Genomic DNA, 18,585 nt, shown 5'->3' with positions numbered 1-18,585 from the left:
AGACAGGAGAACGTAGCATGGACGGAAATAAAATAGTTGTTTTAAGAGATCCAACATCCGATGAAGATGCCGCGAGAAAAAATTATGTAGACACAGTAGATACTAAATTATTAACGCTACGAGCTGAGTATGATATTTACGTGAATATGTTTTTAAATACTCGCATAAATTTTCAAAAACTCAATAAAATCGTAGATGATTTCTTTGGCACTCTGTTTACTGCCGACGTGAAACTCACTTATATCAAAACAGCTATATCAGAAATTGAAACGATTAGAAAAAAACTAGAAGATGTCGTAAGTGGGATTCCTGAGATCGTTAAAAAATTAATTTAATTAAAATCCCCCAAAAACAGATTAACAACACAGTATACACAGTATTATCAGGATTCTCAACATGGTCACATCAAAATAAAACTCTTGTACATAATACAGAAGTTACTGGTGTGTACAGACTGTCTGTGTTCAGCGCTGTAAAATTTGAGATATTTACAAAGTATCCCTGGCGGCATTCAACCGATAAGTTTTCTGGAGTTGTGTCTATTATATTAAACAAAGGAAACGAAGAAATATTTATTGTGGAAGCAGCTGATAAGAAATTAACCGCAACATCTTACTGGTGGTGTCTAGGATTTGTAGCTGAAACACCTCAATTGGTTACGACGTAAAATACAACGATCACATCAATCGACGTTCAAAAATTTAGGTATAATCAAGCACGTGAATGGCAAACAAAATTAAAAGATACCGTCGAACAATAGACAATAAAAATAAAGAAATAGCGCAGACGTGTAGTTATTCTTGATGTAATTGTTTATTCAGTGACTACTGTTGTTGCTGGAACCGGTGTGTTATTATCAACGATAACAATGATGGCGCTAATAGCTGTAACAATCTGTATTTCAGCTACAACAACAATTCCGGTGTTCTCAATATCATTGCAAAAAAGAAAATATGTATTTGCACAAATGCAAAATTGCATGATCATATAATAAAGTTACACACCGCGACAACAGCATACTTCAAATTATGATCAGTTTTATCAAAGAGCCATAATGATGGAATAATTTCTAATTTTGAGTTTTCAGAAATTATTAAAATTTACCATGATGGCGCTGCCATTAAAGGTACAAATGTGTCCAATTTAAACAATAATAATAATGACATCGTCAGGCGAACTTCTTCAGCAAATTGTAACGAACACAGCTTCGTTGAAAACCACGATGATATCAGCAAATTAGACTAATACTGAATTTAATGTTAATTTTCCAACTGCAATTCCAGTAATAGAAATATCTCTTGCACAATTACGAGTATATTACAGCTGGCCAAACTTCAGATCAAAATCATTTGGTGGATTACATGCATATAATCCGCTTGTATTTGCAAATAAAAATAAACCAGATGGAACCCCCGATTGGCAAGTTATCTCTATTCCTACTGGCACTTATCAAATTGAACAAATCAATTATGAATTTCAACGGAGAATCAAATCAATAACTGGAAAAGAATCAAAAATAACTATCACAGTTCACGAACCAACATTATCTGTCACGATGGAAATATATTTGCAAGATTATGCCGCTGATATTTATCAATCGTCGATCAGATCTGAATTTCACCAGAATATCATGGACCACCAGAACCGCGACGAGATGATTTTCCCACTACCGAAACGAAATTTATAACAATTCCTAAATATCGACATTTTTATCCATGGACTGGCACGGATATTTATAGTTTTCGAGATGGAAAAAAGTTCTTATAACACCGTTTACTATCATTGATTATGATAGTAAACCCTCTACTAAAATTGTTTATGAAAGAAATTTCTGATCACTGGCTGATGAAATTAAAACAGAACATATAATTACATTCACGACATTAGTGCAGTTATTTAAAAATTATATCCTGGATTATCCTAATAACGATCTAAAAAAAGAAAATCATTTAAACGACACAACATTAAAATCAAATTGTGTCAGACCTTAAATATGCTAATCAAGTTAATGTTGAGGTAATAAATGCTAGTACTTTTATAGATGTAAGAGTAAAAATAAGCATCAAGCAACTATATCTTGATCATTATAAAATAGCCGAAGCAGATTTATTAAATTTTATATTACCAGGATTTACCACCGACGAACTAATATTATCACTCAATAATATTATTAATGAAAACTATGCTAAAATACTTGAGTCATGGAGAAAAATATACCCACCTCCAGGCATTCTCAAACATGACAATGATCCATACGGAGGAGGGCGCCATATTTCACGAGGAACTGTTAATATAACTTCAATAATCGCATTCAATCTTGTATGTGATGTAATTGATGGCAACTATAAAATAGATATGGAAAAAAAGGCTCAACAAGGAGATATTTTGTTATACCTTTACACCGCAAGTACCTCCAGGGTATTTGATTGTACCAGTATCGATCAACCCTGTTTACCTAAGTGCACATAATAATCTATTATCACGAACCCATTTCAAACTTACTGACCAATCTGGACACGTAATTGATTAAAGTGGAGAATTTCTTAGTATAAATCTGTATTTATTTTTATCTTAAGATTTCTAATCATAGATTTTTATCTTATGATCACAGATCTTCACGTTGTTGATTCATTCATATTCAGCGGAAATAAAATAAAACATACTTCATTTTTTACTGATTCTCGTTCAGATTTCAGATAAATAATACGTTCTTTTTTTTACTGATTCTCGTTCAGATTTCAGATAAATGATAATCAACCTTAAATGCCAGGGCAGTTAGATTTTATAATTTGATGGGGTATATGCCGACAAAATTGTATGTCTATACTGGTAAAATTACATGGTAATTTATTTCAGTTGTGTATTCGCTACTGTGACACATTCAGCACAGGCTGCCTGTAAAGCGGATACACAATTTCAAGTGCGCGTATACTGATAAAAATCGCACAATCCACAGTAATTTTCCATTGAGGTCAATGGAGTACACTGGGGGAAAATTACGCAATGTACATGTGTCAGTAATTTTCCATTTAGGTCAAACTCTAACACTAACCGATGCCAGTAATTTTTCATTGAGGTCAAAATGGAACACTAACCGATGCCAGTAATTTTCCATTGCTCCAAAATGAAGCAGTAACTTCTGCAAGTAATTTTCTATTGCTGTCAGAATGGACAGTAACCAGTGCCACCAGCGTCAGTAATTTTCCGTAGACAGTAAGCTTTTAATCTCACTGAAGGGTTCAAATACAGAAAGAATATCGGCGAAAAAGAACAGCCTCTTGCGGTGCCGAGAAGATTAATAGTACTAAAGTAAAGAAAATCAGTTAGATGTTATAATTCGATGGGGTATAATTATACTAAAATAATGAAAATCCTACTGAAAACAAAAGAAGAAGAAAAAAATTACATAATAATTTTACGCTTGAAAGTCAAGGAACAAATAAATATATTATAACAAAAGGATTTTTTTTAATGATGATTAGTTATATTTTAAAATTTGATGGGTATATTACCAATCTTATTTCAGATTATCAAGTTGATGGGGTATAATAGTACTAAAATCCTGCTGAAAAGCACAAAATAATAATAATCCTTGAAAGTCAAGGATTTAATAAATATAGTATAACAGAATTTATCTTTTTTACTGATTCTCGTCCAGATATTATGTACACGATACTCAACCTTTGACTGACAAGGCAGTCAGATTTTATAATTTGGGGGTACTATGATGCTCGTAATTGTGAAAGACCTACTGAAAAACAGAAAATTACATAATCCCTTGGTAGTCAAGGATAAATGTTATCAGAATAAAAAATAGAAATCTTAATCTTCACTAATTATCGAATTTGTTGGGTAATATATACTAAAATTTGTTGGGTAATATATACTAAAATAATGAAAACCATTATAGAAAAATTACATAATCCTTTGAACCTTCGCAGTCAAAAGGATAAATATCATCCTTGATTAGCAAGGTGAAAAATTATTCACTTTCAAAATCTTCTTCAGAAATGACGTTGTTAATAAAGTCACTAGTAATAGAGTTACTAACGACACTTTCAATTTCATTGTCATTATGGTCATTTGTGACAGAGTTTTCGTTTTCTGACACAATCTTTCTTAATTGTCTTATACGGATGTTAATAGTTTTTTCTTTCGTATTCGTGAGATAATTCTGATCTATTTTTTTCAATCGCGCTTGAGAGAAATACGAATTGTTCCACTTCTGTTTCTTTGACCATAGTCAGCGATTGAAACATAGCTTGCTGGATGAGCTTAATAAACTTGTACTCTGATGGTAGTGTATATCTATCTTCAGATATACGTTCTTATAATGATTGAAAATCAGAAATAATTGTTTCAGGATAAAGTTCATCTGATATTTTTATGCCGACATGTTTTATGCCGTCATGTTTTAATTATTTTTTTTGGCATAAATAATAGCATTAATATTTTCATAGTTCATATATATATATATATATATATATATATATATATATATATATATATATATATATATATATATATATATATATAATAATAATAATAAAAGAATAATTTTACAACACAACCCCCATGTATATACGGGCCTTCTCTACGATTAAACACATGCACATCCTCCCAGGAGAGTGTAAAAGGGCACCCACCACGTGATGAGTGTGGGGAATGGTGTGCTTGTCCGATGAATTTGACTGCCAATGATGTAAGAAGCTCTATGATATATAAGCTAACTAATAGTCAGAAATCCAAATCAAGCTCACACAATGGACAGGGCTTATTTGATATTTGTATTTTCATTTTATATTAATTAATATCGCTGACAAATTCTAGATGAAGCAAGAAACGTGACAGATTCTTAAAAATAAGGATAATGTTTCTTTAAAAACAACTCAAAAGAAACAATTCAAAAAGAAATAACTTATTTAAAATGAAAATAGTGGTAAAATACACATAAGATAATCATTTAATCTTTCTACTAGTCATGACACAGTCAGGAAAGAGTTATTCCCCTTGATAGTCAAGGATCATATTAGTCCAATGACAATGATTTTCTCTGTCTTACAATAGAGTTAAACTCTGAAGTAGGATACCAATATGTTATTTTGTGTTTGTTTCGCTTTGAAATAACGATTTGGTTATATTCAGCAACACGATAAGCAGAAAAGGAACCCCAAAAATAATGTATTAATAAGCGAATAAAATAAAGGGAGATAACTCTAATCGTGTAATGTATCTTCGACAGAGTATCCCTTCAATAATGCTGCAATTTATAAAACTTTGCGTTGCAGAATAAAAACAAAAAATAAATTATAATTAGTAGATATTTTCCTTCAACAATAATAAAAACGTATTTTTTATTTATATTTTCTTGAAAACGCCGATAAGTAATATTATCTGCGACTTGCTGAATGGAACGCTGACAGATATCAAAATATTTTCCAGCTGAATTCATTGATTGAAATGTAATTTCTTCATTAGTTTCTGTATTCAGAGAGTTAACGGGTCTTGCAACGTTTGAATGTTTCTAGTATTTCCGAAAATACTGTTCTGGTTTTGTATAATAGCGCGTAAATTATTTAAATGATTATCAAGTTTCTGTTTATTAATATGATCGATCACAAGACCGTCTTCAAGTATCCCCCGAAAGCATTCATAAACGAACCCGTGACTGAAATAATGTTTATTTCCCTTAGTATTAATCATGAGATAACTAGTATTAGTGACACTACCAACTGCTTTTTTTGGCGATAATTTCTAATTACACCATCACGGGATGCTTCGTAATTCGTTTTGATAGGATGTCTCACAAACTCGTTTTGCTCCATTTTATATAATAATATTATTTGTCTAAATAATAACTTGTCTGAATCATTATTTTAAAATCTAACAAGAAAATCTCTTATATTTCTTATAATTTATCGTCCTTGACGCTGTCAAGGTTGTTCTTTTTGAATCATAACTTCGTTTCAGCTCCGTGTACTTTTACCATCACATTGCACACACAACTGCGTTTCTCTTCTAACCCCAACACCACATCGTAAACACGGTTTTGGTCCTCTCCGTACTCTTTGTAAATGAAGTCGGCAGAATTGATTCACGCAGGCTTTATCACGTGGAAATACATAACCTATCTTTAATCAACTGCATTTATGTTTTATTGGATCAATATATATACAATTATATTTGAATTTTAATATATATTTGTCTTAATTATAATATGGAGGAGTTTCAGAGATTATCTAAAATCGAGCCTTGGGAAAGGAAGTTTCTTAAATCCAGATTCGATCTTGACAGAAGAATCCCGGACTTACCGAGTCGAGCTCTGGTTGATCCGACGAAAACTGATTAAAAGTATTCGTGACGCCAAGAAAGAATTTCGTGACGATGGTGCATCTCATGTGTGGTCTATATTTAAAATTATTAACAACAAAAATATTATCGATGCTCCAATGAACGACAAAAGAGTGGCGACGATTATTGATTATCTCGACAATCAAATATATATTTCCAGAATAAAATTTATTGCAACGGTAGATATCGAACAAGGTGATACATGGATTATCCGTGACAAACTTTACCCTGTCCTTCATAATGAAAAACTTGTTACGTTAAACAAAAATAATCCAAACCAGGAATATTGACTGGTATTGACAAACCGTAATATGAAGAACCTTATCCTGTGACCACGGTTATTTATGTAATATATCCGCTGAATGAAAAACCTAGCGTTAATGATCTCAAACCAATGAAATTTTCGTCATTGTCAAGGCTAAATTGTGTAGCCGAGCGAATTACAGAACACTTCACAAACGCGATACGTGGAAATGAACTAACAGATCTATGACGTGAACAGATAAACAAGTAGGCTGAATCATTCAAGGATGAAGAAGTTACAATAAACGATATTGCTAAGTTAGAAAAAAACACTAAAATTACACAATAAAGTAAAAACAATAATAGGAGAAGTAAAATACGAATCGAAATATAACTCGAAAGGAGTTCCGATAAATAACATTGATCAAAATGCACATGTTTGGACTTCTGCGGGGACAATATTTCCACTATATTGAACCGTTAAGTTCTATTACCGTGATAAGTTTGATTTTGTTAACGAAATAAGTAAGAACGATCCTGTATCAGTATGGTGTTTTCAAAGTTCCGATGGAAACTATGATCATTTTGTACGGCCTAATGGCGTTATTTATCGTACAGAATCTCTACACGAAGAAATGAAATACATTGACAATGTCAGGACTGAACAATTAATGAATAATTGTTTTACAACTCCATCTGTTGCGGCTAATTTTGCTAGAGAGAAAAAATTCGTGGAAACCGACTCGATTTGATCTCCTAGCTGATATAACATCAAGTCGTGTCGAATATGGACACGCCGGATTATGGAATACCAAATACGATTATAAAAATATGATATCACTTGATATGGTTGCATGTTATCCCGGAAGTTTTCTTGAAATGGGAGAATGTTCTGAATATTTTAACAGATTTGGACATCCCACACAAGAGATGACCAGAGGATCGATAAATGGATCATTACCAGATTTTGACTTAACTGGATTTGCTTGTATCGAGTCATTTAAGTTTGCCGGAGATCTCCATGCGATTTGATATATCTGGTTTGGCAAACACTTTTCAGAAAAATGTGGGCATCAACAGAATTATTACGATGTATGCTTGATTCAAAAATAGTATTATCGTTGTTTGTAAGTGAAGCAATTTTATCATATAGTTCGCAGAAACAAGTTTGGATACCACAACAAAAGAAATCTGATGATGAAAATCCCGATAAGAATGATTATGAGAATAAAATCGCAAAAGATCTTGGCAGAAAAATAATAGGTAAATTTACCCAAGGAGAATCATATGATCATAAACAGCATTGCACAAGAATGATTATAGATGATGCTGAACTAGATTTCATAATTGCTGATACAACAAAGAAAAAAACGTTTATTAAGTCGAAGTACTGCTAACTTATCAAACAGAACTAAATTAGGTACAATTGTTAGTTATATTGATAGCGAATCACCGCAGTTTACTCATTTAAGATATTTAATGCTGGCTTATGTTTCGATATATCTATTATCGATGGTGAACATATTTTCTAAGTCCGCAGTTACAGTCGTCACGGAATTATTTTATGTCAGTAAAAACACAAAATTGATAAATATATACAAACATGCATCATGGGGTGAAAAGAGAATAAAAAATAAAAAGATACTCAGTTATTCCGAAACTGCAGATGTTCCGATTAAGGATAGTTATTACAAAAATAATAATATATCAAAATTGTCATCAGCGCCATCTGTGTATGATCCTGTAGTTAGGCATAAAACAGTTTATCTTAATGGACGTGGTAGTTGTGGTAAAACAACACGTGTGATCGAATTATTTCGTCGCCAGAATTCCTTGCATTCTTTTGTCGATATGATTGTCTTAACACCTACACACAGACTCGCCAGAGAAATTATCGAGCGAGGAGTGAGATCATATAATTATCACAATTTCTTTCGATGGAAAGGAGACGTATGGACTCCTGAACGAATTGGTGAAAAATATTTTCCAAGGATTATTATTTGGGATGAAATATGTACAGTGTTATTAGAAACATTAAAAACATTTCTTGATTGGTTATTAACAAATAATACTGCTATAATAATGTGTGGCGATCATGGTCAACCACCGCCTTTTGTTGGACTGTCTCCGCATGAATAGTTAAGGAATTTTGTTGATTATTATGAAGAAATAACTGATGATCATAGAGCACTTGATGCAGAATTAAGAGAGTTTAAGAAATAATCAGACCACAACCGAATAAAATTCAATATGAAATAATGCGTGAAATAATTTTAGAAACTCCTATTAACGATTTTATGCAATGTGGAGACCAGATTATTTGATAGTTGCAAGTAGAAAGATAGTTCGTGATACACTTCAAGAACAATTATTTTTGTTACATAAAGAAAATGTTTCAAATCTACATGTACGATTGTGTTATCGACCAGCAGATTCGCGACGGCAAAATTGTGAAGTTGAATATTAAGGCCCCTTGCCGGACAAGGAAACAAAATCTTGTACTAAATGACATTGTTTTAGTTCCTGTCTGTGTTGTTGAGAGCGCGTTAATGCCTGACCCCGTGAAGGACAAACCTCCATGGACGCTAAGATATGCTATAACAATTCATTCATCACAAGGACTAACTATTGAAGATACTAATATTAGGATTATTGATGACCGTATCGAATGGTCAAATTTAGTTTATCTTGCACTATCTAGAGTTAGGAGAATATCTCAGTTACATAGGGTAATCATAAATTTTACAGAAAATCTCAAAGACAACAATGAAGTTTCCGTTGATAAAATTAGAATAAAATTAGATAATTATAAACAATGTGATAAAAAAATAAACGCTATTTTGATCTCGATGTTCAGTTTATCATGACGCTAAAACAACAACGGAATAATCATTGTGCAAGCTGTAACACGGTAATGCTGTGGAACAATATTCTTAATAATCCAAAACAATTTATCGTAGATAGAATTAATAATAGTCTTGGTCAAACACGCGTAAATGTAAGGCTGACCTGTCTTGAATGTAATCGACGTCGAGGTGATAGTTAAGTGAATGCGGCGTTAATTGTGTATCTTCAGGAATTACTTGTAATTGTTCACGTACAAACCTACGCTGAGGAGCATTTGAATCTAATCTGTATATTGCAGGTCTACCTGTGGATCTTACCACGTTAGAACTTGTATGTAACTTAATACTCCAAATAGGATCAGTCGCTCTTTTTACCACCTTCAAGTTCACCAGGTTCATATAAATATCTTACAGAAAAATTGCCTAATACTGGTTATTTTGAAACTTCATGTCGTTGTATTTGTATATGTTTTTTGTAATTGCATTAATAGGTTTCACGGCAGTCGTTTGAGTAATTTCTTTATTTAACGCAGCTATCACACTTGGTACTCTTGCAATCCATTCGCTGGATCTCTTGTTGCCCTGAGTTATTTCCTTCGCATATTGATATCCAAAATAACCGCTCAGCATGAGTTCGATTAAATAGTTCAATAATTGCCTGATCAAGAAGAATTGCAGAATGTCCTCGTCTGATTTTGACATTATGTTGCTTCATCAACGATGATACTGCACCAATAAATTATTTGCCAGGATCAACCTGTAGTAAATGTGGCCATCGTAAGGGTTCTCGTTGATAAATTCGTTCGAAAGCAGATACAACTTCAGTTGCTATTTTAGTTGATAATGGTTCTGCCTCTTTATATCTACTTGCAACGTCAATGACAGTTAATGCGTATTTGTGCTTTGATTGACAACAACCAGTTTTGATAGTATCGTGTGGTAAAAACAAAATATCTGCTCGATGAACTTCATTAGGAACGCTGACATCGAAATGTGCGTACTGAATTCGTTTCGGCGGTCGTAAATACATTTACCATATTGCATGTCGTGTAGCCACGCTTCGGCGGCAGAACGTGTGACATTTTGCTGCATCAGCGAGATTACTAATAGGTGCTCTACATTTCTAATATCCTCTTGGGTTATAATAAATCGATTCCATTATAATAATTGGTTGATTAATTACCAGCTTCGAATAATACTTTACCTTTCATCGCAGATCTTACCAACCAATTAGATAATGATTCTTTCAAAGATTTATTTTTTGTGGAATTTAATGCATGAATCATCTTCACATCTACAATATGTCGTTGTTCTAAATATTTACTTTTATAAGCTACATCGTGAATATAGCATGCTTTATCAATCGTGTTTATTGGATATTCACCAGGTCTTGGTTGATCTCGCTCGTCAGGTAGGATATCAAGTCGGGTACCAGGACCACAATAATTATATCTAGGAAGATATTCTTCTCCTAGGTATTTAGCCCACGGAGTTCTCGTAATTTTCATAATGAAGTGGCGACATCACAACCAATTTTCCCTGACTTGTCAAGATAAATAAATATATATTTTTTGTACCACATCGCACACATTTACCTGTTAGTGAACGCTTTTTATTTTTTGTTATTATTGTTACTAGCATACTAGTAGGAGATGTGCTCTACGTCGAACACAATATAAATCCATATTATTTATTATATTTGTATAACATGGATGCCATTCATTTCTCAGCGACACGAAAGCAAGAGCCAGTCAAGCATCATCCAGCGCTATCAAATTCTATCAGAATGATAATAATAAGTCCATCTAGAAGTGGTAAGACGCAATTATTACTTAACTGGATAAAGAGATGGCTCAAATGGGATAAGTTGTATTTAGTAGCTCCGTCAGTTGATGATCAGAAATGCTATGAAGTGATTAAAGATTTTAATGAAAATGCAAAATTGTTGGACGAAGATGGCGATGATATTATTAATTTTATAACTGATATTGATGAAACACCATCCGTAGACGACCTTGATGGATTTATTAATAATTTAGTTGTATACGATGATGTGATGTTGGACAAACAATTAAATCCAGCTAGAATATTTTCTCGAGGCAGACACAAAAACACAGATGTAATTTATGTTACTCAGCGATACACACAAATACCAAAAGTGATCAGAGATAACTGTAATATATTAGTTGTTTTTAATGGAGTCGATACTCAAACATTGAGAAATATTCATCCGACTTGGTGTAGCGGTGACATAGATACAATTAAATTTAAAAACCTCTTTTCGCGAATACAGTCAACCCCACACGGATTTATAACAATAAACGTACATGATCCTCGATCACGATATCGTATGTCTTCATAAAATATTTGGTTGAGAGATTGATATGACGATGATTTAAGTATTGCAGCAGAGAGAGAGCGCGACCTCAAGTTGGTTCAATTTCGTAATATATTTGAGCTTATCTTTGATACGTTTTCAGTTCGAGAAAAAAAAACATCAAAATAAAATAAACTAACTCAATTAGAGAAGCGTCAGCTTGGTGAGAATATTTTGATTTTTAAAGTTATTTACGCCATTTAATCTTTTTATTTTATTTTTACGAAGGTTTATTTCGGCATTTGGACCCTTCAAAAAGTGGTCTGTTCGCCCTCTCTGCTGCTACACACTGGCTTGGCAGATCTCACTTTTTAAAATCAAGATCAACCTGGACTAAAACATTTCCTGTGATGGTGCTATTTAATAATCGGAAAGCTGTTTCTTTCAACATGCATATTGCAGACGTTTATAGTTAGTTTAATTATTGTTATGCCAAGCCATTTATATTTAAGTGACTGTAGGACAGGTTAGATTTTCAGTACTTATCATCGAAATTTAGCTGTTTGGCAATATACATTTCACTTCTACTTGATCCTTATTTTGTTGCCCTTCAGGGGCTTTTCAAGGTCTTAAGGGTTTTATTATGAGGTTTAACATGAAGGAGACCAACGTTGATATTATCCAACGAGCTCTTTGGAGTATATGGCCCTGCTTGCCTGATTATTTTATTTCCACTCTATTACTTTTGCAGTCATTTTGGATCCTTACTTTACACTAAATATCATCAGTTTGAAAATGTTTACAACGATAGTAGCAAATTACCGACACTCACATTAAAACCAAATAACGAAACCTTCCATATTCATTTCTACATTGACCTGAACGAAGAGAATGATATTCATTGAAGAATGTGTTCAATGTTCAAACTGTGCAACCTCCTCGTATTAATTTTCAATTTTGGCAAGATACATTATATTTTACGCGCCTTCGATGCATGTTTTATTTGACTAACTGTACTTTCTCTATCACAATATACACTAATGAGAAAATGAATATTTAATTCGCGTTAATTTTTCAATGGTAAATTGAAAATCGCGCTTGCATGACTCGTGGTTTGAATCTTGCACTGGAAAGAAATAGGGTACTTAAATCAAAGGGCAAGTTCCACTAGAGTAATGTCTAATGACGTCTCTGGATTGAGTTCTCATGGCACATAAATTAAATGAGTCAAAGAATATGAAAGATAATATGCTGCATTGCGGAATATTCAGGTCTACTTAATACGATTTCAGTGGTCTAATCCTTTATTAATGATGAACATTTCACTCGGGGTTTGTTCATCTTATTGGAACTCGTTCAAGCGTCAACCGATTAATAGAACTTAAGTTTGTATGCTATTGATATAAGCTCTAATGTCTCTTCTAAATGTCATCCTTTCTCAGTGAAACCGTAGTTGATACCTTTTATTTTTGTCAGAAAATTCTTGATTTTGTTCTATTGAGAAACTGAATACATTAATATCCCAAAGTGAAATAGGTTAGTTTAAAATGTACCCTACATTCCCCAGATGTTCCGGATGCTCCTTCGGATGTCCGAATTACACAAGTAACACAAAACAGCCTGACAGTACAGTGGGTGGCGGGACACAGTGGAGGACCAGACCAGACCTTTCTTGTTGAAGCATCAGCCGGAAACTATACTCGAAGTGTGTATGCAATAAATCCTGGGTATGGAAACGTTGCGACCGCTGTTATAGAAGGTCTAACTCCGAACACAAGATACGACATTATTCTATCGGCGAATAACTCCATATTTACAAGTAATGTGACAAAGACTATCGTTGTCTACACTCGCAATGGTGAGATATATCAAATAATATTTGCATATACATACAGTGGACTAGCTGAACCAGACGCCTAAACAATGATTGTCCAATTATCTCAAAATGCAGCATCTTGGTACACCCTTGCACAACAGATATGTAATCATTATTTTGTGGAACAATTAAGAAGTATGGGACTTCATATTCTACAATTTTCTTCAAGCGATGATACAATTTTTAGAAAACTATTGCTAGTTCAGGAGTTAAATATGAGTTACAGAAATAAATGTTTCACTAATCTCTACATTGCTAATACACGACTTTACACTAACATGTAATAAACTGAAGTTGATATGGATAGTTCATTACATCATAGATTAACTTGTGCTGTTTTGAAGAAACAAAACATACTCATCACTATCATATTCGTATTCATAGTTTTATGACTACTGAGACACAAAAGAGTATCTTTCAAAGTAAAGTATCACCCTTGTTGTATTATGGAGTTCTAGCACATTTATATTTCTTTGCTATATTATTCATAATAAAATTAATTTATTGTTTGATTTTCAGCAGAAACTGTCACAGAGACGAGGATAATGCTTGTGGCAATAGCTACGGTGGCTATGGTGTGCATTGTCATGGTAATAATAGGTTTCCTCATCAAGAGACGGCGGTGCTCTCACTGTACTTGTAGGAAACAAGGTTAGTTCCTTTGTTCATCCCGGTCTTGTCTATTATACATTCTAACATAATTATTGTTAAATCGATCTCATGAAGTACTTGGAAAGTTGTGTCATAATGCGAACGACACGAAAGAGTCTAGGGTCAGAATCTGACATATCGTTTTCTTATTTTCAGTAAGGCAGTCTTTCTTCTGAAATCATACTTTTGATGATGTTGATTGTGGAATCGTATATCAAGCACATTTTTTTTCAGCTTTCATCAGGATAAGGAATAACATTAGAAATATTGTTAAAATCTTTCTGTGTAATTTCATATTGCTTATGATAAAACAAAAAAGAATTTCCATTTCTGACGATGATCTGCTTCGGGCAAATGCTTATCGAAGTAATAAGATAGTTCAATTGTTTATCTCAAAGTCCGAACCCATGATCGAAGAGAAAATAATGGTGTCACTAATTTCTTCTTGGAGAGGATAGTGAGATTACATGGATATGGTTAAACGTCAACTATTAGTAATGGAAAGCATCTCAGTTTTGCATACCAAATACTAAGTCAAGTCAGTGAATTAATATTTCGAAGCATAATCAACACGGTGGTGTAATATGAGCTTTAGAATATGTAATGCAGCACTGGGTATTCTACACAATTTTATATTTCTATGCCTTGTTTACTTTACATTGTCAGATAATACAGCTTGAACTAGTAGATACACGTTTTTAATAACCAATATATTTGCTTATTTTAATTTAAGTAAATATAATACATTATATGTTTTGACTGATACAATTTAGAACTATAACGAACCAAATTGTAAACAGATTAGTACAATCATCAATACGTATGAAGGGACTGAATGAGAATATGACTTTATGTCAAAATAGCATAAGTGTATTGAAAAATAAGAAGAACCGATAAACCTGGAAAGATTACTGAAAGTGCGTCAAATGAAGAAACTTGAGTCATACATTGAAAATTTCAAAGATTGAATAGAAAGGTAATAGAGATACACATGTATTAGCTGGTAATAAATATGTACAACTATCAGTTTGGGTCAATAACAAAAAAGTAACCATTAATACTAAAATCCTAGAGGAGCGAAGCTTTTGTATGCACTAGAGTCAATAGCTAACCAAACAATCAGAAATAAAGATCCGCCAAGTGTACTACATAAGAAACAGTCCGATTTCATTGAGAAACGTCTTGTAAAAGGTCAAAGGTATTTCATTTTTACAAATTGTATTATCAAGTTCTTTAAAAATCTATCAGTTTGTTGAAGCAGCAAGGAGGATATCCCGATATCCCCACGTCGTGATGAACATTTATCCAAGCGAATCACCACCATTTTCTACTATATGAAAGTCGCTAGTTTGGAATTACTAACTTACAGAGGTTACACATACAAATATCCAAAAGTAAGAGATAACTATATTCACCACTATTAGAATAACGTATTTAAAAATCACAGGAGATATTACTATCCAGGCACGGCATTACCGCATTCAGAGGACCATACAGAGTTTATAGACACAAGAAATGTGATAAGCATAACTTTGTTGCATATGGAGACTTTGAATCTACATTTCGTGATTATGAAACAATAATAAACGGAACAAATACTACTTGTGTAAACATTGATTATGGTTATTGTTTATATCAAGTTTCAAAGTATGTTACATTTAAAAAGAACATTGTATTAATAATATTAATATTCCAATTCCCTCGTCACGGCCCATATACTTAAGAATTTCCAATAATGTTTTATAATTTGAAAGGGAACTAGTCTCATTTGAGTATCAAGTCCGTGGTTAAAGAACGATCTAGATATTGAAGTAAGTGCAATATCAGATAATAAAGAAAGGTACAGACCATTCCGCAAGATTTAATTTATACGAATGTGTTAAGGATAAGATATGCAAGTCAGCAAGATTGTTTAATTTCCTTTATTTCACAATCACTAAGTGTACGATTAAATAACTTAGAAGAGGATAATTTGCATCACACGAGTCTTGAGGAAAGATATATATCCATCTATTTAGATGAATTGTTTTGACAGATTTAATAAACACTAAATACCGCCACGAATTGATTCCTTTCTTGGACGAGAATATAACTTATTATAATTTAAGATGTAAGCAACTTTATATTTATAAACGGATATAAACTGAATAAAAACCTAATTGTTTTTTTCTTAAAATAGTGCGATATTCTTCTAAACGCGTAAGTTGTATCATACATTCAGCGAAATGTGATAGAACATAATTAAATCCTAAATCCTAAAGTCTTTCTAAAGTTCGACATATAAGGACAACTAACACAACAATGAGGTATCAAGTCTGTATAAACATTCCCACATCTAATACACATATCAAGCTGTGTTTGTCGAACAGCAGCCCATAGTTTAGCTACATATGTAAATACCTTAGTGTGTTGTCTGGTTTTAGCCGACTGCCACACTGAGGAAGGTCGTAAGTGTTCGTGTATCGAAGAGAATCTATCAAAATCTGCTTGATTAGACATACGAACTCTCCAGAGGCTATTTTCAAGACCAACAATTTTTGACCTTACAATTTCTTTCTAATTATGTTTATCTGGAATTTCAGAATGACGCAAATAATCGGTTAGATACCCAAGCAAGTCAAACTTCTTTGAGGTATAATATAAATTTGAAATTAACCCGTAGCTTGACATACATCGCTCAAAATGAAGTGAAATAACGTAACGTTAAACACACGTTTAGTATGTACATTGTTAGGCATCAAATACAATCTGTGTAAAAACATCAATTTTCTTCTATCAATTTCGGACTGCGCTGATGTCCATCCTAGCATTCCCAGGGCAATGTCTGATCTTGTATGTATTGGAAAACCTTGTAAATGTTTGGCAAAATACATCAGAGTTTTATCCAATAAAGCGAGGTCACTTTTTGAAATGTTACACCATAATTCACTTCCATAAAACATTGAAGGGAAAATTACCTTTATAATTACATTTGCAGCAACCAAAGGATTTAAACCATTCGGTTTAATGCCAATACCAAACAGACCGTGAAAAGATTTTTTCCCTTTCTTGCATGCATCGAGTATTGCGTCATGTGACGTCAGCTTTGAGTTAATCCGGTGACCCAGGTGTGTTGCCGAATCAGTAACCGGCAAACATGACGGGCCAAGATACCATTTCATATTGATATAATTTCTGTATTGGGGACCGAAAATGATAATGTATGACTTTGTGACACTAAGCTAGAATCGCCACTTATTACTGTAGTCGTATGCTATATCTAACAGCTTTTGTAGATTGTTAGGATATATAGCCAAAAGTGAAATATCATCAGTTAGGGTTGGATTTCCCACACCTAATGATCCAATCTTTGCTCCAAATCCACTATTTTCTAACTGTAGCAGCAAGTCATTTATAAATATTGTGTACATCAAGGGTGACAAAACACCCCCTTGTCTCACTCCTTGGCCAATTGAGAACCAATCTGAAAATTGCCCATTTACAAGAACTTTACTCTGTAAATTTGTATACATGTTAAAAAATATCAAAAGGGATTTACCCGTAATTCCCAACGTGAATAATTTAATAAGCAGTCCTTTGTGTCACACGGTATCAAATGCCTTTTTTGTATCAAAAAAAGCAGCAAAATCCCGTGAACCCATGTTTACATTATATTGTACTGATTGCAACAGCACAAAACTTGCTGTTGTGCAGCCTAAACCTTTTTCGTAACCATGTTGTTGTGAACTGGGTATACTAGAATTAGTATCTTTGAGCCAGGTTACCAAACGTTCATGAATAATTTTCTCAAAGGTTTTGTAGATAACAGGCAGTAAAGTAACAGGCCTGTAACTTTCGAGGGAGTTCTTTGATTTTCTGTTACCTTTGTACAGTGGTATTACTAACCCTTTTTTGCAATCTGCAGGTATGTAAGATTGAACAATCATCCGAGTAAATAAAATTGTCATGCACTCGATGAGGTAGTCGCTGCCATAGATCAAATGTTCATTGCAAATTTGATCATGGCCCGATGCTTTTCATTTCTTTAGACTTTTAATGATTTCTTTTACTTCGTTTAAACTGATACTGGTCTGTAAGGCCTCAATATGGCTTACTCCGTCCTGTAGACCCCGATTTAATTCTCTCTCTATAAATTCATAAAAGTTTCCGTCAAAACTATTGTTAAAATTCGGCGTGTGAATGTCCTCATAGTATCTGGCAAAGCCATTTACGATGGAATCATCATCACAGACACAAACTCCATCAGTTGATAGTTCCTGACAAACATTTATATTGTTCCCTCTCTCAACATTGATAATTTT

At 33.2% G+C, this 18,585-nt stretch overlaps 1 protein-coding gene across 1 annotated transcript in view; it reads left to right on the top strand.

Annotated features, from left to right (window-relative positions):
• LOC149796075 (roundabout homolog 1-like) overlaps positions 1 to 18,585 on the top strand; it is a 73,872-nt gene that overhangs the window by 17,393 nt on the left and 37,894 nt on the right. Inside the window, exons 7-8 of the mRNA XM_089966203.1 lie at positions 13,325 to 13,615; positions 14,153 to 14,284. Coding sequence (XP_089822329.1) covers positions 13,325 to 13,615; positions 14,153 to 14,284 — 423 coding nt within the window. The remainder of the gene's footprint in view (positions 1 to 13,324; positions 13,616 to 14,152; positions 14,285 to 18,585) is intronic.

The sequence above is a fragment of the Sinohyriopsis cumingii genome, chromosome 7 (genome assembly GCF_028554795.1).
Source record: "Sinohyriopsis cumingii isolate HCF-2022 chromosome 7, ASM2855479v2, whole genome shotgun sequence".
In the NCBI taxonomy this organism is placed as follows: Eukaryota; Metazoa; Mollusca; class Bivalvia; order Unionida; family Unionidae; genus Sinohyriopsis; species Sinohyriopsis cumingii.
This window is presented reverse-complemented; position numbering and strand designations above follow the sequence as displayed.